At 37.4% G+C, this 27,982-nt stretch overlaps 1 protein-coding gene across 1 annotated transcript in view; it reads left to right on the top strand.

Annotated features, from left to right (window-relative positions):
• The window catches only part of ABCB1 (ATP-binding cassette, sub-family B (MDR/TAP), member 1), a 93,510-nt gene that overhangs the window by 10,883 nt on the left and 54,645 nt on the right, over nucleotides 1-27,982 (top strand). The window contains exons 3-7 of the mRNA XM_008589434.1: nucleotides 3,564-3,693; nucleotides 19,351-19,402; nucleotides 21,668-21,859; nucleotides 22,408-22,579; nucleotides 27,408-27,532. Of these exons, the coding sequence (XP_008587656.1) occupies nucleotides 3,564-3,693; nucleotides 19,351-19,402; nucleotides 21,668-21,859; nucleotides 22,408-22,579; nucleotides 27,408-27,532 (671 nt within the window). The remainder of the gene's footprint in view (nucleotides 1-3,563; nucleotides 3,694-19,350; nucleotides 19,403-21,667; nucleotides 21,860-22,407; nucleotides 22,580-27,407; nucleotides 27,533-27,982) is intronic.

Raw genomic sequence — 27,982 nt, 5'->3', positions numbered from 1 at the left:
AACATGTTGAAAGACTGTACCAGTTCCACCTTTTGGACTATTTTTATTGCTTCTGTGTAGTGTCATTTAACTTGTTTCTCCATGCTTTGCATTTCTTATATGCTGAGAGTCAGGTCTAAAGATTTTATTACATTCAGATTAAGCATTTTGGGTAAGAAAATTGCTTAGGAGATTCTGTATCCTTCATGTCTCATCACATCTTCTTTTTTTAGGATGCTAAATATGATCACTTGGTTAAGGTGATGCCAGATTGGATCTGTCCATTGTAGAGGGAACTCTACCTCCTTGCAACTATGAAAGAATCTTGGGGCATCATGGGAATATCTTGTTTCACCTAATACTTGTAGCATCCACTGATGATCCCTTTCCTAAGGTTTTTGAAACAAGTGTCTCCTTTATTCTCTAGGACATTGCTTCATCTCAGTTTCCTGCCTGTATTTTCATCAATTGTCTCTTTAACTGATTTACATATAAACATAAGACTCATTAAATAGTCCTCCCTTGACGTTGTATCCCACTCTTCTTTCTCTTCTCACTTTTGCCCCAAGATCATCAAAAGGACAGTCATCCTGCTATCTCTATTACTTCATCTCCAAATTATTCTTAATCTCACACACTTCTTATCTCTTCCTGGATAATCTTATCCACTCCTGTGACTTCTGCTACAGATGCTAGAGCCACAAAACTGTGCCCCACACTCTGCATTCTCTCCACATATTTCGTGGATAGCACTTTCAGGACGAGCATTCCAACAGGGCTAAACGAGACTATTCTTCTTCCCCTCAAACGCTTGCCTCTTCCAGTTTACCCCAGCTCAGTGAAGCTTTAGGTCAATCATTTTTTTCTTGCTGCTTCCACACTACACACCCCAGGCTGGAGGGACCCCAATCTTCTCTAAGCACATTGTGATCTAGCCCGCCTCTGCTTACTGTTCTTTCTGCCTAGAATGCTGTCCTTCTTGCTTCTAAATGGTTGATCAACTTTCAAAGTTGGGAGGAAGCATCACCTCCTCTATGAAGCTTTTCCACAAAGGAGAGAATGACCATTTGCTCAATTTTGTGTCTGTTCTGTACATTATGCTGTCAAAGCATGCGGAGTGTATATTGCATATACTTTTTGCTTTGCCTTCTTTCTCTTCAAATTCTCTGAAGGCAGGGTTTATATCTTTGATAATTATCTCTGGCTTTTATCTGTCAGATAAATGATAAAGATAAAGATAAAAAAAGATAAAGATGAGTAGGCATTCAGGAAGTGTTTACATTCATGGCCTGCTTATTTTTATTATGGCTAATAATTAGTTCTGGAGGTAAAATGTCTTATGGTGGTGGTGATGAGAGAAATCTTTGCATATCAACCATCTTCTCTTCCTATACTGAGAAATCTGATATTTTGCCACTTTAATAGAGCCTTTAAAAGAAGGTAAATAGTTTCTTCTCATCTCTTCCCCTTCATTTGTGCTTTTTGTAAGTAAATGGATGAATGCTTAGTATAACAAAGTACATAATGGCAAAATTTAGCCTGTGCTTCAATGAAATTTTTTTTTTTTTTTTTGTACTTTTTGAGACCTGCTGCACCGCGCTCAGCCAGTGAGCACTGTGAGCGCACCGGTCATCCTTATATAGGATCCGAACCCGCGGCGGGAGCGCTGCTGCACTCCCAGCGCCGCACTCTCCCGAATGCGCCACAGGCTCGGCCCTTCAATGAAATATTTTTTAAAATGCCAAAACATTATTCTCTTCTTAGGGTTTTAATTTGTAAAGAAGTTGAAGCTTTTAGGTTTTGGAAAGTTATGGCATCAACCCAAACCTAAGCTCACTTGATTGCATTTTTAAGAGCTAGAAAAAGTTTAAATGCAAATACCTAAGTATATATTACATATTCTTCTTACACCAAACCTTAACTTTCACTAATCATTTCATAACTTGACTTAGCTTTTTCTGTCCTGCTTTATGGACTGGCATTCACTACTGCCAAGAACGATTCTGCTCTTTATTTCTCCACTTACCAATGCAGTACTTATTCCCACTTATTACTACTGTAAGTTTCTTGTTAGCTAACTCTAGGATTGGTTTCTGTCTCCTTGTGAAGTATACCTAAATTTTAAAATTTTGCTTTCTGCAGCTGTGTCTCTTTGTTGCCTGATCCCTGATCTTTGTTTTAGTTTGTATTTCCTGACTGCATCTATGTTTTTTTTTATCAGTTTCCTCCCTAGGTGACAGACCTCTGCCTGCGGTTACACCTGTCTTGGGGTTTATCCACAGACTCCAACAGCTGCCTTTGTCCTGCCTCTGTTTTCATTTTCTTTCATTTGGTTTTCTTTCAATCCTTATCTAGTTCCTTGAGTTATATGGAAAAAGTATTCATTGCTTCCCAGGTGGTCCCTGAGCCCATTCCTCTACTGTGTCCTCTTCCCATCACTTTTGGATCCAAAGCGTTCTTTCTTTCCTGTGATTTGCCTACAATTAAGGAGATTATACACATCTGCACTGGTCATTGATTCTGGTCTTATCCTATATTCTCAGGAGAAATGTTTCTTGGAAGCATGCATCTAGCTTTTTCCATTCCTCTTTCTTCATATTTTTAAGGGCTAATTATATTAAAGTTATTTTACATTTATGCTAATTCCATTGTGGAGCAGATCTTTAGCCGAAGCCACTTTCTTATTTCATTTTATTTTATTTATTTTATTGGTTATGAATATTCATGGGGTGCAAAGCTAACCATCACCACTTGTGCCCAAGATGTGATGGCCAGATCAATACTACCAGCATGGCCATTACCAGAAATTGTGATTATTCCCCGTTGTCTCCCAGTCAGTCCCTCACCTCCCTCCCCCTCCCCCCTTTCCTCACCCCACGCCACAACCCTAGGTGTGTTCTCTCCCTCTGCAAGTTCAGTGTGCTACTGTGGTCTTTCTTTCCTTCTTCCTCTCTTAGCTCCCACTAATGAGTGAGGACATGCAGTATTTTTCCCTCTGTGCCTGGCTTATTTCACTCAACATAATTTTCTCCAAGCTCATCCATGTTGCTGCGAATGGCATAATTTCATTCTTCTTTAAGGCAGAGTAGTATTCCATGTTGTATATATACCATATTTCCCTTATCAATTATCAAGTCGTCCATCGAAGCCACTTTCTTAAAGCCACAAGATGTTTCCTCAGTGGAGTTCTCAGAAGGGCCTTTGGCATTCAAATTTTTCCCCATGAGATCAAAAGTGCCTTTTATTCTTAGACACCGGAGCAACAAATACTGTATTTCTATTATAGTAGCAATAAAGACTTTTACACTTTCCCAGAATGTCCCATCCTTGTCATCAGATTTCATATGAGAAAAGAAGACAAAGTCCAATATGAAGAGTTAGGCCAGAGCTCATAGAAGAATCAAACTTCCATTTCTAATGGGTTATTGCAGTAGTTTAGCAAAGGTTAGAAGGTAGCTTGGACTAGCGTGGTAGCAGTAGTAGTGTGAAAAATATTGGGTTTGAGATATATTTTGAAAGTGAAATAAACCATCCATGCAACTGTGCTAATTATTCCTATGCTATACTTTTTTCTCTTTTTTTAGTTTCGCTATTCAAATTGGCTTGATAGGTTGTATATGGTGCTGGGAACTTTGGCTGCCATCATCCATGGAGCTGCACTCCCCCTCATGATGCTGGTGTTTGGAGAAATGACGGATAGCTTTGCAAATGCAGGTAATTTAGGAACCATGAATGTCAAACATGGCTGATCGAAGTAAGTGTTGTTGTGGTACCCATTTTATTGGAAACTTGCAGAGAAACCAGTCACTTAGAGTGATGTTTGTTGAACTCTTACTAAATATGCACTAGTGTGTTTAGTGCTGTGGGAGATGGAGGGTCTGAGCTATAGTTTATATTTGTAATAAATTTGAGAAGGTAGTATTCACAAGCATTGCAATGTACAGTGGAAGTTCCGACAAAGATATGTAGAAAAAGAGAGAGCTCTATGAAGTCACAAATATCCTGGGAAGCTTCAGCAAGAAGCACAGGAACCTATTCAAGACCTCAATGATAAGTAGAAATCAGGTAAGAGATTCCCAGGCAGATTGGATATGGATGTTAGAGATGAGTCCAGAGTGATACTAAAATTTTTAGCCTGAGAAACTGGAAGGATGCAGTTACTATCAACTGAGATGAGAAAGGTGGAGGGAGAGTAGGTTTGGGCAGTAAATACCAGAAATTTAGTTTTGGACATTGTCATAGGTTGGGCTCTCCAGAAGCAGATGCAGGAATGGAAAAATGGAGCCAAGAAAAATTGTGTGCGAGTGTAAGTGTGTGTGTGCGTGTGTTCTAGGATGGGAACAGTAGCTTGTTTGGGTGTTAATGGAAATGATCCAAACGAGAGGAGAACGTGCTGTTTGAGAGAGAAAGGGAGGAAATTTGCTAGAGTGATACCTTTGAGAAAGGATAGGATCTAATAATGCTCAGGAAAAAAGTTTGTTTTAGATAAGAGAATGGATAGGTTTTCAGCAGTAACAGGTGAGAAGAGAGTGTGTTTGGCCAGTGCCAAAAGTGGGTAGATGAGGAGGTAAGAATCTGTGGAAGTTTTCTTCTGACTACTTCAGTTTTCTCAGTGAAGTAGGAAGCGAGACATTTGGCTGATAAAGAAAGGAGATGTAAAACAGCCTTCTAGGAAAGTGGGAAAGTGAATGGACTATTGAAATAATTTGGGTGTAACACATGCACGTGCTCATGTATGCACCCCTTCCACACACACACACACACACTTGATTGGGGAGGAACAAATTGATGCTCTGAGTTCCCTAGGTTACCTCTGGTCAAGCTTAGATTGATTTCAACTAAACTACTCAAACACTTACAAACCCAATTTGCCCTCAGGTGGTAAAAATGTTGAAAATACCCGTGAGAATACACTTGAAAATGAAGTAATACCACTTAGCTTACAATGACCCTTCAATTTTTGGACTTTCTAGTCTCTGATGAATGCTATGAATCCTTTCCCCAGAAATGTGCACATAAATATTTATACCAATTTGGGGTTTACAGAATATTCCAAAAACTTCATGGAAAGATTCGTATTACCTTTCAATTCTACTTTTCCACAAACTTTTTGAAGTACCTTGTACATGAATCCTTGAAGACATGTCCGTGGGTCCTGGGAACCACTTCTTTTTAGTCCTAAGGAATTCATTGTTTACCCTGAGGTAGGACTACTTCAGTTCTGTGAATGCAGGTAATGAGTTGGGCCAGAAGAGTTTATAGTTCTGTTTAAGCTATGTAAAATTCTTATGTATTTATTACATCCCTTCATGGCATTCAAAGGGACCTGCATAAAGATGCTGTACCACTCATTTATACCACCCACCAAAAGGAAGTCCGCGGTGCAATATTCTGTGGAGTTAGCTTTCTTACCAACTTATAGTGAAAAAAATAAAATCTTTCAGTGCTCTCTGGTCCCTCAGCAAGCCTAATGTGTACACCTATACCCATTCTGATCCTTTAAGCTTCTTAATAAGGTCTGCACACAGCCACTGCTCTAACAGCATGAGAGGTGTTACACTAATCATGCTGAGCTTCTTTGTGCACTGTGTCAAGAGACAGCTGCTGAACTTGTCTATGTGTCAATAAAGATATTATAGGCTATTAAAACAACTGCTTGGCCCGGTCTGGGAAGAGCAGACCGTCAGATGGCTGCCTGAAGCTAACAGAGCTGAACTTTGATGGGCCACAATAATCTAAGTTTGTGTTATATTCATTGGTCTTTTTTAGTTTTACACTGCATTACCATTTGTATACGTTATATCTCTATCACCCAGACATTAATTGGCTCTTATAAGGAAGCAAGTGCCCTCTTTAAGTAGAAGTACTAACCATTACCAGCTTTACCTGGACCACCTATAGACATGTGAGGTGGACAGTGCTATGGACTGAATGTTTGTGTCCCCCCAAAATTCACATGTTGAAATCCTAACCCCCAATGTGATGGTATTTGGAGATGGTGCCTTTGGGAGGTGATTAGGTTCATGAGGGTAGAGCCCTCATAAATGCGGTTAGTACCATTATAAAAGAGACCCCTTGTGGTATTTCTCTTTTTGTGTCTGGCTTATTTCACTTAACATAATTTTCTCCAGACACATCCACATTGCTGATAATGACAGAATTTCATTCTTTTTTATTGTTGAGTAGTATTCCATTGTGTATATATACCACATTTTCCTTATTCAGTTGTACACTGATGGACATTTAGGTTGATTCCATATCTTGGCTATTGTAAATAGAGGTGTGATGAACATGGGAGTGCAGGTATCCCTTCAACATGATGATTTCCATTTTGTGTATATACCCAGTGGTGGGATTGCTGGATCATATGGTAGTTCTATGTGTAGCTGTTTGAGGAAACTCCAAACCATTTTCCGTAATGGCTGCACTCATTTACAGTCCCACCAACTATGTAGAAGAGTTCCCCTTTCCCTGCATCATTGCCAGCATTTGTTATTTTCAGTCTTTTTAATAATGGCCATTCTAACTGGGTGCCAAGAAAGAAGGAAAGAAAGATGGATGGATGGATGGATGGATGGTTGGATGGATGGATGGATGGATGGATGGATAGCCATTCTAACTGGGTGCCAAGAAAGAAGGAAAGAAAGATGGATGGATGGATGGATGAAGGAAGGAAGGACGGAGGGAGGGAGGAAGGGAGGGAGGGACGGAGGGAAGAAGGAAGGAAGGAAGGAAGGGAGGGAAGGGAGGAAGGACGGAAAGAAGGAAGGAAGGACCACAATAAAAGGATACTAGAGATGGGGAGGGATAGAGATTGGGGAGTGATTGGTTGGGTAAGCAGCACAAAGAATAATTACAATTTGTAAAAATGAATATGCTAATAAAAATAAATAAATAAAATAGACCTCAAAAAGCTATCTGATCCCTTTCACCATGTGAAAGCACAGCTAGAAGGCACCATCTATCAGGAAGCAGGCCCTCAGCAGGCACTTAATCTTCCTTGGTCTTGAACTTCACAGCCTCTAGCACAGTGAGAAATAAATGTCTGTTGTTTATAAGCTACACAGTTTGTGGTATTTTGTTATAGCAGTCCAAATAGACTAAAACAGATAATAATAAGTAATCTGACTTCATTGTATAATAGCATGCCTGAGTTCTCAAACAGATGATAGTCTATCTGTGAAGATTAGCTCTCTACTGGACAGGCCCATGTGTCTGCATACCGATCAGAGTCTTCCAGGCCAGATAATGGCCACATCACCATACCTGTCAGCTGGTAATTTGTACTTCCATCTTCATAGACATCTAGATCATATGGTTTCCAGTTGAGGCTGTAGTTCACGTTGCACTCTTTGCTAATTATTCCCATTCGGCTTGCTCTTCCAATCTGGGGAAAAGTTAGAGAAATATTTGGAAGTTTGCCTCTGTCCTCTTCTTAAGTGGTGTTAAGGAGAGCAGGCTCTGGAGATGGACCATCTACTCTAAAACCTGACTTTTACCACTTGTTAGTTTTGAATTTTAGGGAATTTTTTCATATTTTAATTTCCTCATCTATAATAAAAGCTGGATAACGATAGAACCTACTTCATAGGGTGGTTGTGAAAATGAAATGGATTCATTCATTTAAGATTCACCGAACAGAGGCTAGTCATGAAAAAGAGCCCAACAGATGTTGCTATTGTTATTATCAACAGGAAACTCAGGCCTCCACGTTCCTCGCAAATGAACTTACATGACTTGTCATGAGGATATGGCTCCTTATGCAATTTCATCTCTGTAAAGCTCTGTGACACTACCTCAGTTTTTATAGTTCTTGAAAGCTTGGGACATACCCAGAGATACTCAGTACCCATTATAGATGTGAATAGTCATCCTTTAAGCAGCATTTCCTCAGTAACTGGGTCACCAGCCATGCCTCTCGGGAGAGGCAGGCGGCTTCAAACTATGGCCCATGGGTCAACTCTGACCTGCTGCCTGTTTTTGTACAGCCTGTGAGCTAAGAATGGTTTTTACATTTTTAAATCATTGAAACAAATCAAAAGAAAAAATAACATTTTGTGGCACATGAAAATTATATAAAATTTAAATTTCAGTATCTGTAAATGAAATTTTAATGAAACATAGCCACACCTATTTGTTTACATATTGTCTGTAGTTTCTTTCATGCCACAATGGCACAGTAGAGTAGATCTCACAGAGACCAGATGGCCTGCAAAGCCTAAAATATTTACTGTCTGGCCATTTATAGAAAAAGGTTGCTGATCTTTGAGGCAGGGTATTGAGTTGTTATCTTCAATCAATCCATCAATGAATTTGTATTAAAGCATTCCATGTGTCAGCCATAGTACATGCCCTACTTATTCCCAGCTCTCAAGAAGCTTAGCACAGTGGGAGGGATGGATGAGTGAACCAACAAATGCAGTTGGACATGACTGGTGCTGAGATAGAGTTATACAAAATGCTTTGGGAAAGGAGCACCTGACTCTATGTGTAGGAATCATGGGGGGCTTCCAAAAGTAGATGAAAACTGGGTGTGGTCAGCTTCTGTCACACAAAATAAACATGTTCTGTGCAACAAGTGAAACCATTTTAAAATAAAGATTAAATAAATTAATGAAGTTTATACCCTTCCTCACCTCTACTTATTATCACTCTCCCTGCCTCTCCAAAGCCAGCATGCTATCTCTACTGTAATTTTTCTCTAAGACCCTTAGTACATGATCACTGACCTGCTAGTTTGCAGATTCAGACTTCCAGATATCCTAAAGTCTGCCTGGATGGGGAAGAATAGCATCAAATGTTTGGATGCTGGTCCCAGAGATGAGGGCAAACACTCTCTGTGATGTTTCTAGAGGGAGAGCCAGACTACTGAGAGTAGCCTATCCAGACACTCTCAGACATTTCTTCTATTTGCCCTTTCTTAGACAGAATCATATTACCTCTCTGTGGGGGTGAACTAGATACCACAGTCTCCTTGTTGGGAAGTATCCCTTACTTAAGGAGATTTGGATTTGCCAAGGCTCTTGAAACCTGAAAGTTTTGCACTAAACGTGGAATCTGACTTAGCTCTAAAAACTTTTGAGTAGATCCTTCTCTGCTGCTGCAATAGACTCCTTATAAGCTTTCTCTTCCTCTGATGCCTTGCCCTGATTATCAGACTTCAGCCTTTGTCCTGCTGTTTTACTGGGAACCTGATTTCCTGACACTCTACTCCCCGTCTATCTCTAGCGTGTTTAGAATTTGTGCAGCCTTTGCCTCAGCGTCTCTGACGACTGGGGCCTAGAGAACTCTCTGGTCCTGTCACACCATTTTTGTAAACAAAACTTAATCACTGATGAATTTCTGTAGCATTCCATGAATTCTCACCTTCCTTGTGACACTGATCACTATCTAGAAATGAGCCTAGATAAAGGCAATTGTGGTTTTCAACGTGTTGCATTGAAGGTGACAGACTGAGCACAAGTATAAATGACATTCGGGCAGTTGAAGAAATGTCACTGAATCTTGACATAAAGAATAGTGGTAGGGACTTGGCAATATTTGAGTTGAAGAGGATGTTAAATCTCCTTGCATAGGATGTAGAGAGAAGTAGAATGAATGGGAGCCCTAAGCCTTGAGGAAGGATTCAATTGTTAGCAATAACGAAAGCTAACATTTATTGAGCATTTAATATGTGCTGGGTACTGTTGTTGTTTTTTTTAATGTTAACATTTACTTGTATATATTTGTGGGGTACATTATGTTATTTCAACACGTGCATATACCACACAATGATTCACTTAGGGGATTCACTTAGGGTAGACAGTATAGTTTTACACTCAATAGTCCACCGCTTCTCTCCCCCATCACTCCCAGCCTCTGGTAACCATTATTCTATGCTCTGCTTCTATGAAAACTACTTTATAGATAGATAGATAGATGATAGATAGATAGATAGATAGATAGATAGATAGATAGATAGATGATAGATTGATTCCACATATTACTGCATTTATGCAGTATTTTCTTTCTGTGCCTAACTTACTTCACTTAACATGGTGGTTTCCAGTTCCATCCGTGTTGCTGCAAATGACAGGATATCATTTTTTTATACCTGAATAGTATTCTATTGTGTATATATGCCATAGATTTTTATCCATTCATCCATCCATGGGCATTTAGGTTGATTCCATCTCTTAGCTATTGTGAATAGTGATGTGATGAATATGGGATTGCAGGTGTCTTTTTGATATATTGATTTCATTTTCTTTGGGCATATACCCAGTAGTGAGACAGCTGGGTCCTAAGGTAGGTCTTAATTCATTTCTCTGAGAAACTTCCATACTGTTTTCCACAGTGGCTGTACCAGTTTACACTACTACCAGCAATCTAGGAGAGTTCCCTTTTCTCTACATCCTCTCCGGCATTTGTTATTTTTTGTCTTGGTGGTAATAGCCATTCAAACATAGTGAGATGATATCTCATTGGGGTTTTAATTTGCATTTCCCTGATGAATAGTGATGTTGAGCATTTTTTCATGTGCTGTTGCCCATTTATATGTCTTTTGAGAAGTGTCTGCTCAAGTCTTTTGCTCACTTTTTTTTCCCTTTCATTATTTTAGAAACTTTTATTGCCTGTAAGAATATTATTTTATTCCTTATCTTTGTCCTAAAAAATTTTATTTATTTATTTTTGATTATACATATTTATGTGGTACAGAGTTGACGCTCAGTATTTGTGTGCAGTATGTGATGATCAAATCAATATTATTAGCATGTTCACCATTACAAATTGTAATTATTCTCTGTGACCCCTACCCGGTTACTCCCAAACCCTCGTCCCCCTCCTCATTTTTTGACTTGGTTATTTGGTTTTTGTTTTGTTGACTTGTTTGAGTTCCTTATCTATTCTGGATATTAGCCCATTGCCTGATGTGTGGTTGGCAAACACTTTTCTCCCATTCTGTAGGTTGTCTCTTCACTTTGTTGATAGTTTCCCTTGCTGTACAGAAGCTTTTTAGTTTGATGTAGTCCCATTTATGTATTTTTGCTTTAGTTGTCTATGCCTTTGTACTCTTGCTCAAAAAGGACCTACCAACTTCCATTTTGTGTAACATTTCCCACATGTTTTCTAGTAGTTTCATAGTTTCAGATCTTAAATTTAGGTCTTTAGTGTGTTTTGAGTAGATTTTTGTGTATGGTGAGAGATAGGGGTCTAGTTTAGTCTTCTGCATGTGGATATCTAGTTTTCCCGGCACCATTTGTTAAAGAGGCTGTCCTTTCCCCACTGTACATTTTTGGATCCTTTATTGAAAAATCAGCTTACTGTTAGGGAGTGGGCTTATTTCAGGGCTCTAGTCTATTCTGTTGGTCCATGTGTCTGTGTTTATGCCAGTACCATGGTGTTTTGGTTACTATAGCTATATAGTATATTTTGAAGTCAGGAAGTGTGATGCCTCCTTGTTGAAGTGTGTTGCTTGCCTTGTTCTTTTTGTTCAAGACTGCTTTCACTATATGGGGTCTTTTGCGGTTCCATACAAATTTTAAGATAGTTTTTTCTATTTCTGTGGAGAATGTCATTGGTATTTTGATAGGGATTGTGTTGAATGTATAGATTGCTTTGGGTAATATGGACATTTTGATGATAATTGTTCCAACCCATGAACCTGGGATACCTTTCCATTTCTTTGTGTCCTCTTCAATTTTTTTCACCTGTGTTTTATAGTTTTTTTTGTAGAGGTCTTTCACCTCCTTGGTTAAATTGACTCCTAAGTATTTCATTTTTTTGGTAGCTATTGTAAATGGGATTACTTTTGATTTCTTGTCCAGCTATTTTGTTGTTGGCATATAGGATGGCTATTGATTTTTGTGTGTTGATTTTGTATCCTACCACTTTACTGAATTCATGTATTAGTTCTAGTAATTTTTTGGTGGAATCTTTAGGGTTTTCTATGTATAGGATCATGTCATCTTCAGATGGGGATAGTTTGACTTTGTTCTCTCCTATTTGGATGCCCTTTATTGCTTTCTCTTGCCTTATTGCAGTGGCTAGAACTTCTAGTACTATGTTGAATAAGAGTGAGAAAGTGGGCATCCCTGTCTTGTTCCAGATCTTAGAGGAAAAACTTTTGTCTATTCAGTATGATATTAGCAGTGGGTTTGTCATATATGGCCTTTATTGTTTTGAGGTACATTCCTTCTCTGCCTAATTTGTTGAGTGTTTTTTATCATGAATGGGTGTTGGATTTTATCAAATGCTGTTTCTGCATCTATTGAAATGATTGTATGGTTTTTTTCCTTCATTCTGTTGATGTGATGCATCACGTTTTTTGATTTGCATATGTTGCATCATCCTTGCAGCCCTGGAATGAATCCCACTTGATCATCGTATATGATCTTTTTAATGCGTTGCTGGATTCTGTTTGCTATTATTTTGTTGGGGATCTGGGTATCTGTATTTATTAGGAATATTGATTTGTAGTTTTCTTTTTTTGTTATGTCTTCTTCTCGTTTTGATATAAGGTTAATCTTGGCCTAATAGAATGAGTTTCAAAGTATTCCCTCCTCTTCAATTTTTTGAAAGAGTTTGAGAAGAATTGGTATTAGTTCTTTAAATGTTTGGTAGAATTTGGCAGCAAAGCCATCTGTTCCTGGGGTTTTCTTTGTTGGAAGAGTTTTTATTACTGTTTCAATCTCATCATTCCTTATTGGTTTGTTTAGGTTTTCTAGTTCTTCATGATTCCCCTTTGGTAAATTGCATGTGTCCAGGAATTTATCCCTTTCTACTAGGTTTTCCAGTTTGTGTATAATTGTTTGTAGTAGTCTCTTATGTTCCTTTGTATTTCTGTGGTCTCAGTTGTAATGTCCCCTTTTTCATTTCTGATTTTATTTATTTAAGTCTGCTCTCTTTTTTCTTTGTTAGTCTAGCTAAAGGTTTATCAATTTTGGTTATCTTTTTGAAAAACCAGATCTTTGTTTCAACCATCTTTTGTATTGTTTTTTTAATCTCTAATTCATTTATTTCTGCTTTGATCTTTGTTATTTCTCTCCTTCTATTGATTTGGGGTTTGGTTTGTTCTTGTTTTTCCAGCTCCTTGTGTGAAACATTAGGTTGTTTATTTGGAGTCTTTCTTCTTTTTTGATGTAGGCATTTATTGCTATAAACTTCTCTCTTAGAACTGTTTTTGCTGTGTCCTGTAGGTTCTGGTATGCTGTGTTTTCATTTTCATTTGCCTCCAGGAATTTTTTAATTTCCTTTTTGATTTCTTCTTTGTCTCATTCATTATTGAGGAGCATACTGTTTAATTTCCATGAATCCATATTGCTAGTGTACCTTTTGTTGTTGATTTCTAGTTTTATTCCATTATAGTTGGACAAGGTAGTTGATATGATTTTGATTTTTTTAATTTAAGACTTGTTTTGAATCCTGACATATGGGCTATTCTAGAGAATGTTCCATGTGTTGCTGTGAAGAATGTGTAATTTGAAGCTGTTGTATGAAATGTTCTATAAATGTCCATTAGATCATGTCATCCTCTAGTAGAGATTAATTCTGATGTTTTCTGGTTAATTTTCTGTCTGGATGATCTGTCCTTTGCTGAAAGTGGGATATTAAAGTCCCTAACTATTATTGTCTTGGAGTCAATCTCTCCTGTTAGGTCCAATAGTAATTGTTTTATATAGCTGGGTGCTCCAGAGTTGGGTAGGTATATATTTGGAATTGTTATATTCTCTTGTTGAATTGATCCCTTTATTATTGTATAACATAATGCCCTTCCTTATCTTTTTTTACTTTCCTTGGCTTGAAGTCTATTTTATCTGATATTAGTATAACTATTTCAGCTCTTTTATGGTTTCCATTTGCATGAAATACCTTTTTCTATCCCTTCACTTTCAGCTGGAATGTGTCTTTATCAGTTAAGTGAGTTTCCTGTTGGCCGCATAGTGTTGTCTCTTGTTTTATAATCCATTCAGCCACTCTGTGTCTTTTAATTGGGGCATTTAGTCTGTTCACATTTAGGGTTGTTGTTGACGTATTGGGACTCACTACCGCCATTTTGCTATTTTTTTTTTCTTGTTCTTTTGTGGATCCTTTTTTCCTTTTTTCTGATCTTACTTTCTTCCTTTGTGGTTGAGTGGTTTTCTCTAGCTTTACATTTGTATGTCTGGCTTTTTATTTTTAGTATATCTCTTCTAAGTCTTTGTGTTATGATTACTATGAGGCTTACAAAAAAAAGTTATAGTTATAACAAAATATTTTAGGCTAATAACTTTTATTTTTTTTATTAAAAAAAATTTTTTTTTGTGACCGGCCGCACCGTGCTCAGCCAGGGGGCACAGCAGCCATCCCCATATAGGATCCAAACCCGCTGCGGGAGCACTGCTGCGCTCCCAGCGCCGCACTCTCCCAAGTGTGCCACGGGGTCGGCCCAGGCTAATAACTTTTATATCTAAGAAAAAAGAAAAAAACCAAAGCCAACTCTATGCTTTGGTGTTATTCCCACCCCACCCCCCCGTTCCACTTTTTGACATTTTCTTGTTCTAAGTTACATCTTTCAATATTCATATCTCTAATATGGTTGTTGTATATGTTAGTGTCTTGTTAGGTTTGTCCTTTAGTCTTTATACTAAGGATATAGGTGATTTATTCACCACCCTTATAACATTGGAGTATTCTGAGGTTGTGTGTGTCTTTACTTTACTAATGAGTTATGTGCCTTCAGATGCTTTTTTGCTGCACTTTAGCATCATTTTCTTTCAGATTAAAGAGCTCCCTTTAGCTTGTAGTGCAGGTTTAGTGTTAATGAATTCTCTTCACATTTGTTTGTCTGGGAAAGACTTTATTTCTCCTTCATATTTGAAGGTTAGTTTTGCTAGATAGAGTATTCTTGGCTGAGAATCTATTTCCTTCAGCACCCTGAATATGTCATCCCATTCTCTTCTGGCCTGCAGGGTTTCTACTGAGAAATATGCAAAAGAGATGTATAGGGGCTCGTTGAATGTTATGTATTTTTTTCTCTTGTTTTCAATATTCTTTGTCTTTGTTTTTTGATAATTTTATTATGATGTGTCATGGGGTTAAATCTCTTTGGATTGAATTTGATTGGTGACCTCTGAGCTTTCTATATCTGGATGCTGTCATCTTCCTCCATAATTGGGAAATTTTCAGTAATTATTTTCTTTTTTTTTTTTCCTTTTTGTCTTTTTTCGTGTCCGGCAACGGATCGCAACCCTCAGTGTCGCGCCCGTACCAGACTGGGACCGGCAACGGGATCGCAACCTCGGTGTTGCGCACACACCTCGCTCAGCCAGTGAGCGGGAACCGGTCTGTATGTGGGATCCGAACCCTTGGCGGGAGCGCCACCGCGCTCCCAAGCGGCGCACTGTAGCAGTGCGCCACCGGGCCGGCCCAGAATTTCTATTTTTTGGATGGATTCTATTCTTTTGTCAAGTTTCTCATTCTTCTTATTCAGATTATCATTTAACTTTCTATCCGTATTTTCTTGTGACTCCCTGAACATCCTTAAGAGGGTTATTCTGAATTTTCTGTCAGACATTTCATAGATCTGCTGTTCCTCTGCACCCATTGCCTGTGTTTTATTTGTTTCCTGTGATGGTGACATATTTCTCTGTTCTTTCTCAATCTTTGTGTCTTTACCTTGATGCCTGGGCATTTGAGGAGACTGCTATCTCTTCTAGGTTTTATAAGTTGTTTTCAGAGCTTTGTCTCTTGGCCTGTGAGTTGGTCCCCCCCCCCCCCCCCCCCCCCCGTTCTTTCTCAATCTTTGTGTCTTTACCTTGATGCCTGGGCATTTGAGGAGACTGCTATCTCTTCTAGGTTTTATAAGTTGTTTTCAGAGCTTTGTCTCTTGGCCTGTGAGTTGGTCCCCCCCCCCCCGCCCCAGCCCATTCTGTGGTAGAATAACAACTACCACCACCACTTAGACTCCACACAGGAATTAATGTGCTATCCTTCGGTTAGTTCCAGACATTGAGCTCTGTGCTTGAGCTAAATAGTTGCATTGCTGCTGATTCTCTGGTGAAGGCTTTTTGTGCAGATCATTAATCAATTCTGGGCTGTGTGGAAATTCCAGCCTAGAACTGAGTCTTTCCTGCAGATTATGCCCCCTGCCGTTCTATTGCCCTTACCCATTTCCACTGAGACTAGCTACGCTCACTGCACCCAACGTTCTTTCAACAGGTCAGCCTTTCTCCTGCACTTCGACTACTTCCAGTGGGGCAGGCCGTGTACGCTTCCCTCACAATAACTCACTGGCCTCTGAGAAGTTCCTTTCTCCATTTGGCTGCAGTTGCTTGTTCCTGTGTGGAACAAGCCCAAGGGAACCCTACCAGTGGTCTTTATAGCCTGTGGGCTGGTATGGTGTGCTCTGAAACTCTCCTCTCCCCTGCAGACTCTATGCAGGTTTATGGGATGGGTGCCACTGTGGCTATTCCTGGCTTCAATCCCTGTGCAATAGCACTCCTCACCCCCTGCCAGAGTGGCTCCAAAGCAGCCAGGGCTCAGAATGACAGCTGCCATCCCTACAGCCTCTCACTGTGGCCTCTCACACCTTCACAAACTCTGTGGGTCTCACCTCCTCTTCCCCCAGCTCCGGGGGTCCCATATTGGCAGACTTTCCATATTAATAGTTGTAAATTGGTTACTTGTGGAAGGAGCAATGCTGGGGTTCATCTATTCTGCTATCTTAATGATGTCACTCTCCTCTCGTGAAAGAATTTATAAAGAAGAATTTTGTGAGGGATTCGTAGAGGATGGAAAAACCTCTGGGCCAGAGAGCTTTTTATTAATAAAAGCTGATTGGAGGAAAAGAAACATTGATTGGAGAGGGTCTAAAAAATATGATATCTTCATTTCATCCTTTGGTCAGTAGAGATCATCCCTGTCAAAGGACCTGAATGCCCAGTTTTTATTCTCACTGCTACACTTTGACACTGCTGAAGCACAAATGAAAGGAACTTCATGCTAGATTTGGTTTCTGATCACCGAAACTATATTTATGGTATACATAAACATAGGAGCTAATTTTGACCTTGAACATAAATTTTTACTTTTTGAACTATATAAAAATGACTGTAGACTTAGAAGCTACCATTGCCAAAGAACATTTGTTTAAATTCTCTTGGTTCCTTATCTCTAGAAATGAAAAAATGGTAGTAGCAATGAGTAGAAAACAGATATTTACTTAGATTTGAAAATGGTCTTGTTTTGGTAGTGATACACACTAGTGACAATTAGTACTATTTAAAAACATTTCCTGGCTAGATAGAGAAGATAGAAAATCCATAATCAAGAGGTTTTCTAAGATGCATTTGGAGAAAAATCCTCACCTGGCTATTCAATATTCTGTTTAATTTTTGGAAACGTGAAGCAGAAGAAATTTCACAACTTATTTAAATAAAAACAATCTGGAAAAACTTATTGTTGTATAGATATACGGTGAAGCCGTCAAGGATCTGCCCTACATGTGTTGCTATGTCTCTGCATCTGTTTGCTCCTTCTTATTTTCTGTCTTACCCTTAATGCGGTTTTTCCCAGGGTTCTATGCTGAGCCTGCCATTTTCTCCTTACCTCTATCCTGTCCTTACAGGGAAGGAAAGATGGCTTTTTTCTTTCCCAAATTTAGCTATGACCTTTAGCACCTGACTCCTAAATCTTTAAATCTGAACTGTCTCCACAGCTAGAAGTCTTCATTTGAATGTCCCAGGTACTACAAACTAAAAATGTTCAAGACTGAACTAATAGTCTTCTCTCATCTGACCAGACCAGCTTTTTTTTTGCTGACTTATTTCCCACCATGACATCACTATTCTTCAAATACTTAGGATTGAGGTTTTGATCATTTTTTATTTTTACTCCTCCTACTTATATTCCATTAGTTGCTAGGTCCTATAACTTCTTCCTCTATAAATCTTGTGAGTGTTTTCCTTCTTTTCTATTCTCATTTAGGTCCTCTTTCCCTACATAATTGTAGTATCTCAAGTTCCTTAGTCTTTCCTTATTCCAGTTAATCTTATATATTACTGGCAGCTAAATCTTCCTAGACCATACCTCTAATTATATCTTTTTTGCTCAAAACCATTGAATGGCTGCTAGTCTGTTTTCATTCACCATACTTGTGGGGCCCAGATTATCTTTCCAGATACATATCCACCTCTTTCCATTCACATGAGGTACCTCACACCCCAGCCAAACTAGTTTTACTCATTCCTCAAACATGCCATGGACAGTTGTTTACATTGTATACTTTGACAGAAATACTTTTTCTCCCCGTGGCCACACCTGTCAGAATCAGACTCATCTGAACTAAGCCTTCTCATTTTGTAACATAACTTTTTGCAGTGACTACAAAATTTAAAATGTGCCTGCCCATTGATCCAGCAGTCCTGATTGTGATTATTTATCCTATAAAATATTTACCATATGTACATACATAAAATATGTGTGCAAGTATGTTTAATGCAGCATTGCTAATAATAGTAAAATATTGGAAATAACTGAAATAGATGCAGCTTTGAAAAAAATAGATGCACACATACACACATATATTGACATGAAAAATTAGTCACAGAATGTAGACCGTGATTCCATTTAAAAAAAGTAAGTGTGGGAAAGAGGAATTGGTAAAGGGACACGAAAATCAAATATAATGTATATTGAGAAGTTAATTTTTAAAATAAATAAAAGTAAATAAATAAGTGTGTGTGTATTTGTATGTTTGTGTACGTGCATACATAAAAGAAGATCTGAAAACATACACATCGCAATGTTGAACAGTGGTTATTTGTGTGGGGGTGGGGTGGGGATGGGATTTGGGGAGGGTGGTAAAACTTTGAAGGACTTTTAAAATGTTCTTTTGTCCAAAAGTGTTAGCATTTGGCAACATTAGGTAAGGAGCTCACTGGTGTTTATTATACTATTCTTTATATTTTATTTTTTTTAAAAGTGAAAACTGGAGAAATTCAGTGTTAGATTTTCAATATATACTGTAGTGTCAAGTATGCATTGATATTTATTAATCAGAACAGGGATGCTAGAAGAGATTTTTCTCTTATGGTAACTTGGAGTGATAATCCAAAAAATATTTTAATTCAAGGACACTAATATTTCTGCTGACAGACTGCTTCTTACTAGATGTGGGTTTCTTCTTGCAAATAAGCATCACTGAATTTAGTGTGTGTGTGTGTTTGAACACAGCCGGCAGGGAATTATTTGAGTGGGTGCCAAAATGCTTACACAAGTTAAAACTGAGTCAGCTTGACCTGCTTTTGTTTAAATTGTTAGATAAAATGAGTTTGATTCATTTTTATGTGCTTATTTTTAATGGAGACCAAAGAGACATAAATGGTTTATGTTTGTTTTGTGATGGTCTAGGTGCTAACAACGATACACAGATCTTCAACAATCTGGAGGAAGAAATGACCACGTAATTAGACATTCTCCTTACTATTCTTAAGCTTTTCTCTATCAATCCACTTGTAGCAATGTTTAAAATTTTGCATTATCATAGCGAAAATTCAAAGTTTTGAGGAGAACAATACCATTGTTAGTTTTCCAGGAGGGTGCAAGGTAGAATTTTTTTAAGAAAAGAATTTGCAGCATAAGATGTACAAAAATTAAGGTTAAGCCTAAATTAGACTTATATATGCATTGGTAAATACGGAATGTCATATATAGGGAAATCAGAGTAGTTTAAAGTGGCCTTTTAAAATGTAGTTGAATCAAGAACCTTTATTTTCAGTGGCTTTATAATTATTTGTTTGCTTCCTGGATGTTTCCAGGCATGATCAACCAACAGGAATTTTTTTAAAAACTCAGCATCTAATTCTAAACAATGAAATAAAACATGCCAGAATAAATATAGTCACTCTAATCTTAACTCACTTTGGGGAAGCTCTTTGTTAATGATTTACATATCTTGAAGTTTACTCTTCAGAACAGGTTATAGCAGATGTCCACAGGTATGTGGAGGTGAATCAGAAGATAATGATTTCTCGTTATCCTGTATAAATGATCTGGTAGATTTGAAGACAATGGAGGCACTTGACCATATTTTGAAAGATGACACAATAACTAACTACATTGTATATTGACAAAATAAAAATAAAAAAATAAAAAATAAATTAAAAAAAAAGAAAGATGAGAAGCAAATACCTTCAAATATTCATATGGAGAGGCATTGTTTTTTATGTTGTGGAAAGTGAAGCAAAATATCTCGTAATCATCATATAAATGCTTAAATATAAATATATTTTGAGTATACATACACTGATGGTTTAAAATACATTAGCTGATTGAAAGATGAGAAGCAAATACCTTCAAATATTCATATGGAGAGGCATTGTTTTTTATGTTGTGGAAAGTGAAGCAAAATATCTCGTAATCATCATATAAATGCTTAAATATAAATATATTTTGAGTATACATACACTGATGGTTTAAAATACATTAGCTGATTCTCAGAGCATGAGTTCTGCTTGTTCAACAGGGTTTCTTCTTAACCATCTCTTGCTATATCATTAACACTTGGATAATAATTAATTGTCGAGTTATCTATTAACTAAAATTTAGTGTTCGGGTTACATCTTCCCTAGTAAATACATTGTAAATTACAAAGTGTAGGTTGGGGAAAATTTGTTTACCAAGATTCCCGATGGATTGAGCGCTGAATTATAACAGTAACATCAGAGACTATCTGCTTATTACATAGCCATCTTTATAGCTTTTGCATGGTTCATATACACATTTTTATTTGAAGATGGCAAATAGTGAACTTTAAAAAAATGGAAATATTGGAATACTGTATTTCATCTTAGAATGTTTGCCTTTAACCTAAAAATTAGTTGCTGAGTGAAGCCCAAGAGTTGTTTGCTTTTTACAATATGAATACTCAGAGCAAGGAAACATTAATTCAGCGCTTCTAGATGATCAGGGGTCCAGTAAGCATTAGACGATGCTTATGTTTTTTATTACTAGAGTTTAAAATAGAAAGGCTACTATTTGATCCCTTAAGCATTTCAGGATAACTCATGATGGCCAGTTGGGCATATGATATAAAAATACATTTTATTTTCAGTTGTCCCTCAACATCCAAGCTCTGCCAAATTAATAGCCCAAATGCCAAGGGACCATTTCTTCTCTTGGTTCCACTTTCTGACAAGGTCTGTCACTTTTTTCCATGCCCCAGTCTGCAGAGGCCACCCCAAAATGTTCATTTACTGATGCTGGCGTAATAGCAGTAGACAGGACCACGTGGTGGGTGTGATGCCTAAGGTGATGCCCAACAACCACACAGTCTTTCACAATTACTGGCATTCTCCAAGTGCTTACTGTGTGCCAGGCACTGGCTCAAGTTTGTTTCATGCATTTCTGCATTACTATTCTTATCTCCATTTTACCAGTTAGAAAATTGAGGCCCAGAAAGGTTAAGCGGTTTGCTTAAGATTATATAGCAGTTAAGTGAAGAGCTGGGGTTTGAGCCAAAGCAGAAACCACTCTTAACCATTCCACTCTATTGGTGCAGATGTAGCAGGATGTTGACCATCGATTCTGCTTGTTACAACCCCTTCTTATCTGTTAAAGATGGTGAGATACCCAGATAACTGAAAAAATAAAAAATAAATGGTCTCTTTGGGAAAGATGCATGGATTAGAAACCAGAGAATATGTGCAGTGTCCTTGTTGTTTTTCAGGTATGCCTATTATTACAGTGGAATCGGTGCTGGTGTGCTTGTTGCTGCTTACTTTCAGGTTACATTTTGGTGCCTGGCAGCTGGAAGGCAAATATACAAAATTAGAAAACAGTTTTTTCATGCTGTAATGAGACAGGAGATTGGCTGGTTTGATGTGCATGATGTTGGGGAGCTTAATACCCGGCTAACGGAGTAAGTATCTAGTTTTATGTTTAACTCAGATGTGGTTCTTAATCTTAATAAAATAAAGTAGTTGTCATCAGATCTGTTAGGAGATGTTAGTGCATCACGCAAAAGTAATTATAAGTCTAAATTCCTTCTGAGTAGCGACAGTGTCTTATCCATCTTTTTGTTTCCAGTACTCTGGCAGGGCAGGAGGGGACCTGCATGGCTAGCAGTGAATGAGAGATTGGGCTTTGCCAGAATGAAGAAATCCTCTGAGAGTGTGCAATAGAGCAACCACACAAATACTGGGTGGGGAAATTTCCAAGCAATTTGTAATTTCTAGCGTGAATGCTTCTTGAATATGCCATGTCCATTTCCCAGGGCCATTTGAACTACAGATTCCTGTTGTTCATAACAAGTATACTATAGAAACTTACACCCTGCCAAATAAGCATATGCAAAAAGACCCTAGATATAAGCTAATTTACCCCACACTCAAAACAAAACTGGATTCAGGAAAAAAGTTTTGTGTTTGCAATTCTGACATCTATTTCTAACACTATCTTTTGTTTTAGTGATGTCTCCAAAATTAATGAAGGAATTGGTGACAAAATTGGAATGTTCCTTCAGTCAATGACAACATTTTTCACTGGTTTTATAGTAGGATTTACACGTGGTTGGAAGCTAACCCTTGTGATTTTGGCCGTCAGTCCTGTTCTTGGACTGTCAGCTGCTATCTGGGCAAAGGTAGGTGAAGCCTATGAAGCCATATTTTAAAATGTACACTCTCTCACCCCCCCATGGAAGGGCCTTTTTACTTCATGATGCCCCTGATTCTGTATTTTTTTATTTTTAATTTTTGCATGGCTGGTAGCTACCGGGATCCAAACCCTTGACCTTGGTGTTATAACACCACACTCTAACCACCTGAACTAATTGGCCAGCCCTTGAATCTGTATTTCCAACTTGCATTTAAATGTTCTGTTCAAAATAAGCTGGGTAAGCAGATCCAACCTCCCTGAGCACTACCACTGCAGGGTCTCCACGCTGTCCTTGGCCATGTGATTCTTTGGGAAAGGGATGAAAATAAAGGAAGTAGCTCTCAGATCTCATCCTCTGTCTTCATAAACAAGACATGCTGAACTCTAAAGAGCTGAGTTCTCTCGTGGGTGATGCCCTATTCACATGGCAAGTAGAGATTCAAGTTCAGTGAACAACACGTTGTGTCCCATTCAATTAACATTTTTTATTTTAATGTTTTTGGTTTTATAGATGTTGTTTAATTTATATATTTATTTTACAGTTCTGTCAATGTTGTAAATTGTTCTACATTATACATATTTAAATCCTTTGTTATAAAAATAATTTAAGAAAATAGATACTTTCTAATCCTGTACACATGTAAATCCTCAGCCTCAGTTCTCTCTCCCAATCACCAAGGCAAACCAGTAGAAGTGGCCTTCCCCACCTCTGCACACATGCTTTCAATGATCTTGTAAAACTTATTTTCCCTTTCAAAGTAGGCATGGTGTTCATTTTAAACTGATCTGATGTAAGAGTGAGTTTGCAGTGGAGAGATTGGCTGAGTGTGTAATTTTTGTTGGTTTCAACACAGCTTAGAGAAGGCACAACAAATCTATGTAGCAAAAGGATATAAGGAATGGAAGGCCAACCAAAGCCAAGTCTAACACAAAGTAAGTCAGGCTGCTAAGTATTAAGAAGTTTTAGAAAATTTACCCCATAGGATGGATGCTGTTTTGTTATGGCAAACAATAACTACCATTTATTGCGCATCTACTATGTCAGGCAAATACATATGTTGTCTTTCTGAAGTATAAGTATCATCTCACTTTACAGAGGAAGAAACTGAAGTTCTAGAGTGACACAGGGTTTTAAATGGTGTTCCTGGTGGTTATCAGTTAACTGAAATATTTGGCAAAGCTTCTTTTAGTTATGCTTTTTTTTTTTCCTGTGGGTTACTTGATCAATAGTGGACTGAAGTGCTAACATATAATTAACTACCTTAAATGTAAATGGTTTAAGTAACCAATCAAAAGAAAAATTTGCATTAAAAAATATGACCCAACTGTATGTTACTTACAAGAAACTTACTTCAAATTCAACAGCATACTCAGAGTAGAAGTAACAGCATGGAAAAAGATATACCATATGAACATTAATTTAAAAAAAAGAAAGCAGGAGTGGCTATATTAATATCTGATGTAGACTTCAAAGCAAAGAAAACTGTTAGAGAAAAAGAGGAACATTACGTAATGATAAAAAGATCAACCCACCAGGAAGACATAATGGCCCTAAATGTGTGTGCATGAAGTAAAAACTGAGACAGCTGAAGGGAGAAATACACAACTTTACAATTATGTTGGAAACTCAATAACCTCCTCTCAGCAACTCATAGAACAACTAGACGAAAAATCAGCTAGGGTATAGAAGATCTGAATAATGCAATCAGCAAACAGGGTCTAATTGGCATTTATGGAACATTTGACCCAACAGTAGCAGGATACACATTAATCTTTTTTATTGTTGTTAAGTGCCCATGAAACATTCACCAAAATAGACCATATCCTGGGCAATAAAACAAACTCAACAAATTTAAAATAATTGAAACCATAAAGTGTGTTTTCTCTGACTACCATGGCATCAAACTAGAAACCAATAACAGAAAGACTAGAAAATGTATTAAACAATACATTTTTATTTAAATAATTCATGGATCATACAGGCAGTTCAAAGAAAATAAAAAATACATAGAACAATATATAAAAATATGTGGGATGCTGCTGAAGATGTGCTAAGAGAGAGATTTTTAGCGTTACATGTTTAACTTAGAAATGAAGAAAGTTCTCAAATCAGTGACCTAAATTTCTTCCTCAAAAAACTGTAAAAAGAAGAGCAAAATAAGACCAAAGCAAGCAGAAAAAGATAATAAAGGTAAGTGCAGAAAACAATGGAATTGAAAATGGGAAAACAATAGAGAAAATTAATGAAACAGAAAACTGATTCTTTACCAAAAAAAATCAATAAAATTGATAAACCTCTAGCAAGACTGACAAAAATAAAAAGAAGACATAAATCACCAACATCAGAAATAAATTAGGAGATATCACTACTAATCCTGCAGACAGAAAAATAAAAGAAGTTATGAACAACTTTTTGCTCAAAACTTTGATGACTTGGGATCAATTCCTTGATAACCACAAATTACCAAAGCTGAGCTAAGATGAACAATCTGAATAGCCCTGTAACCATTAAAGAAATTTAATTTGTAACTTCAAAGTTCCTGATAAAGAATTCTCCAGTCCTAGTTTCACTGGAAAATTCTGCCAAACATTTAAAGAAGAAGTAATACCGATTTTTATAATCTCCCCCAGAAAAAAGAAGGGGAGGGAAACACTTCCCAAATAATTTTATGAAGCTGACGTTAGCTGGTATCAAAACCAGACAAAGGCAAACAAAAAAACTAACCAATACCTATTGTGAACTCTGAGAATAAAAACCTTCAATAACTTATTAGCAAATCAAATCCAACAATATATAAAAAGAATTATACATCATACTAAGTGGAACTTGTTTCAGCTACGAAGCACTAGTTCAACATTTGAAAATCAATCAGTGTAATATACCATACCAATAAGCTAAAGAAGAAAAACCACATGATCATATCAGTTGGCACAGCCTTTGGAGGAAGAGGTAAGTTAGTAATACTTTGTAGGTAATAGTAATAATGAAAGTATCACCTTTCCATTATTTTATGTTGGAGGAACCGTGAACATTGGCTTTTCATTTTCCTGAGAATAGATTGGAGGGTTTTTTTTTTCCTTTTAACAGACATGATCCCGTGATCCCTTGAAAAACAAAACATTTTATGAAGATTCTACCATATTTTTGGTGGTTTATTATTATAGAAGAAATAGAAATAATAAGGAGCCTGATTTGTTGAATTTAGTATGGTACTTCATATATTAACAATAAATTAAAATAGCATTATCTTTAAATTTCTAATTCAAAAATATTGCCTGGTAATCTTTTTGTTGTTGGCTGCCTCGAGTGAGGGCAATTGTTGTGGCACAATGCGGTTTCAGGAGGAGCAAAAGGACATTGCTAAAGCATGTTGCACGAACCTCCTGTATTCTGCAGACTTGTTAGTTCGGGGATGGCGCTGACCACCCAAACTCAGACCCAGCACTGGGAATGATTCAGGCAAGTGAATTTTCCTAGGCCTGCCCACCCTAGGAAGATCGCTTTGAGAAGTCAGGAAGGTGTAGTGAATCAGTGGGATACTGTCTTGAGTACCAAAGAGGATAGGTACACGCAGCCCGGTGTCTGCACATAGAACATACTTAAAAAATGTTCATTTACCTTCATCCACCCATTCCTGTATCTATCGTGGCTACTTTTACTTTCACACACAGGAAAGGAAAAAATACATGGTTAAAATCAAAATTACTTTGAGCTTTTTATGCATAAAAGGAATAGACCAATATTACTTACATTAAATGAGTCCAAAAATGTCTGTGAATTATTTATTGAAAGCGTATAATCCTGTGTAATAAGAATTTCATTATAAATTGGTTGTGTGTAATCTTTATTTAGATGGTTGACGACTTCGACATTCCAGGTACAAGTCCTTTGCCCATTCCAATTAATCCAGCTTTTCTAATAGGTCCCTCTGGGACCTGAATTCACATGTCAGTGGCTGATTTCAGAGAGAGATTCACTCCGGTGACTTTTAATTCATGCTTTGAAGCCATATGGACTCAGGGTTGAATCCCAGATATTCCACTTATCAGCAAATTACTCAATTCTTCATGCCTCCATTTCCTCATATGTAAAGTGGAGGAAACAATACCTACTTCACAGTGCAACTGAGAAGAATAAATGAGATCCTATGTATATAAAGTACCCAGTACTGTTCTCTCTACAGAATAGATGCTCAGGAACCAAACAGAAGGATCAAAGAGCATCCATGAAACAAAGGCCTCACTGGTGGCTGAATGTTTTGTTTTGCCCAACAGTACCCACAGAGGAAACACTTTGCTTACCCTGGCATGTGAAACCTTCTTGAGGTCATGTTACCATATAATACTTGGTCCCTTGCATTTTTCTTGCCTTCCACCTAGACATTTCTGAACCAGATACCATTAGCAATTGCCATGTTGAATGCACACCATATTTCCTTGATATAATACCTGTTTTCTATATTTGTTTATTATTGCAGAATATAGCTACTTTTCTGAAATTTAGCATCTCCCAAAAGTTCCAGTTGTATTTATTTAAATGAGGATCCATGAGGTTTTCAGTGGGAAAATAAAATTTTCAATTAATCAAATTTATTATATACCATCTTAGTCTGAAAAGAATTTGAAGTGGCTTACAGAGTGAATATATACATACACTAAAAAATAGATTATGACCAAAGACAAGTGAAAGACAGATTTTGTTCTACGCATGTATTAACATACAAGCAGCATTTGTGTATATTTTTACTTTGCAAAAGATAAAGTTAACTTGTTAAAAAAATTTTTTAATGATCTGAAATTGTATTTTTAAACAGATACTATCTTCATTTACTGATAAAGAACTCTTGGCATATGCAAAAGCTGGAGCCGTAGCTGAGGAGGTCTTAGCAGCCATTAGAACTGTGGTTGCATTTGGAGGACAGAAGAAAGAACTTGAAAGGTTTGAGTTTCTTTTTTAAGTTGATAGAAATGTTAAATTCTGTGTCATCTCATATCCCCTTCAGGTTGACAGTGTTAAATACTTATAAGGATTTTCTCCCATATATATATATTTGCTTAAATAGCTTAATGGATATATTACAGCACAACTAATATTCTGGAGAAGATGCCATTCTAGTTGTACTCTTCTTATATCTGCTAATTCAAAGGATTTTGTAGGGTTTTCTAAATGGGCAGTGACATAAAGATAATTTCCTAAGGCTGAAATGTATTTTATATCTCTGATAACTTTTTTTCCTATCAAGTTAATTCTTGATTCTCTAAGATCAAATGAGTATTTTGTATAAGATCTGTGGGGGCATTTTAATCTGTGGTTCATTTCCCCTCTTGCCCATGCCCCTAGTCAGTTGAAATATGCTTTATGATAAAAATATAACCAAAAGCCACATTT

Source organism: Galeopterus variegatus, unplaced genomic scaffold (genome assembly GCF_000696425.1).
Source record: "Galeopterus variegatus unplaced genomic scaffold, G_variegatus-3.0.2 Scaffold136, whole genome shotgun sequence".
Classification (NCBI taxonomy): Eukaryota; Metazoa; Chordata; class Mammalia; order Dermoptera; family Cynocephalidae; genus Galeopterus; species Galeopterus variegatus.
This window is presented reverse-complemented; position numbering and strand designations above follow the sequence as displayed.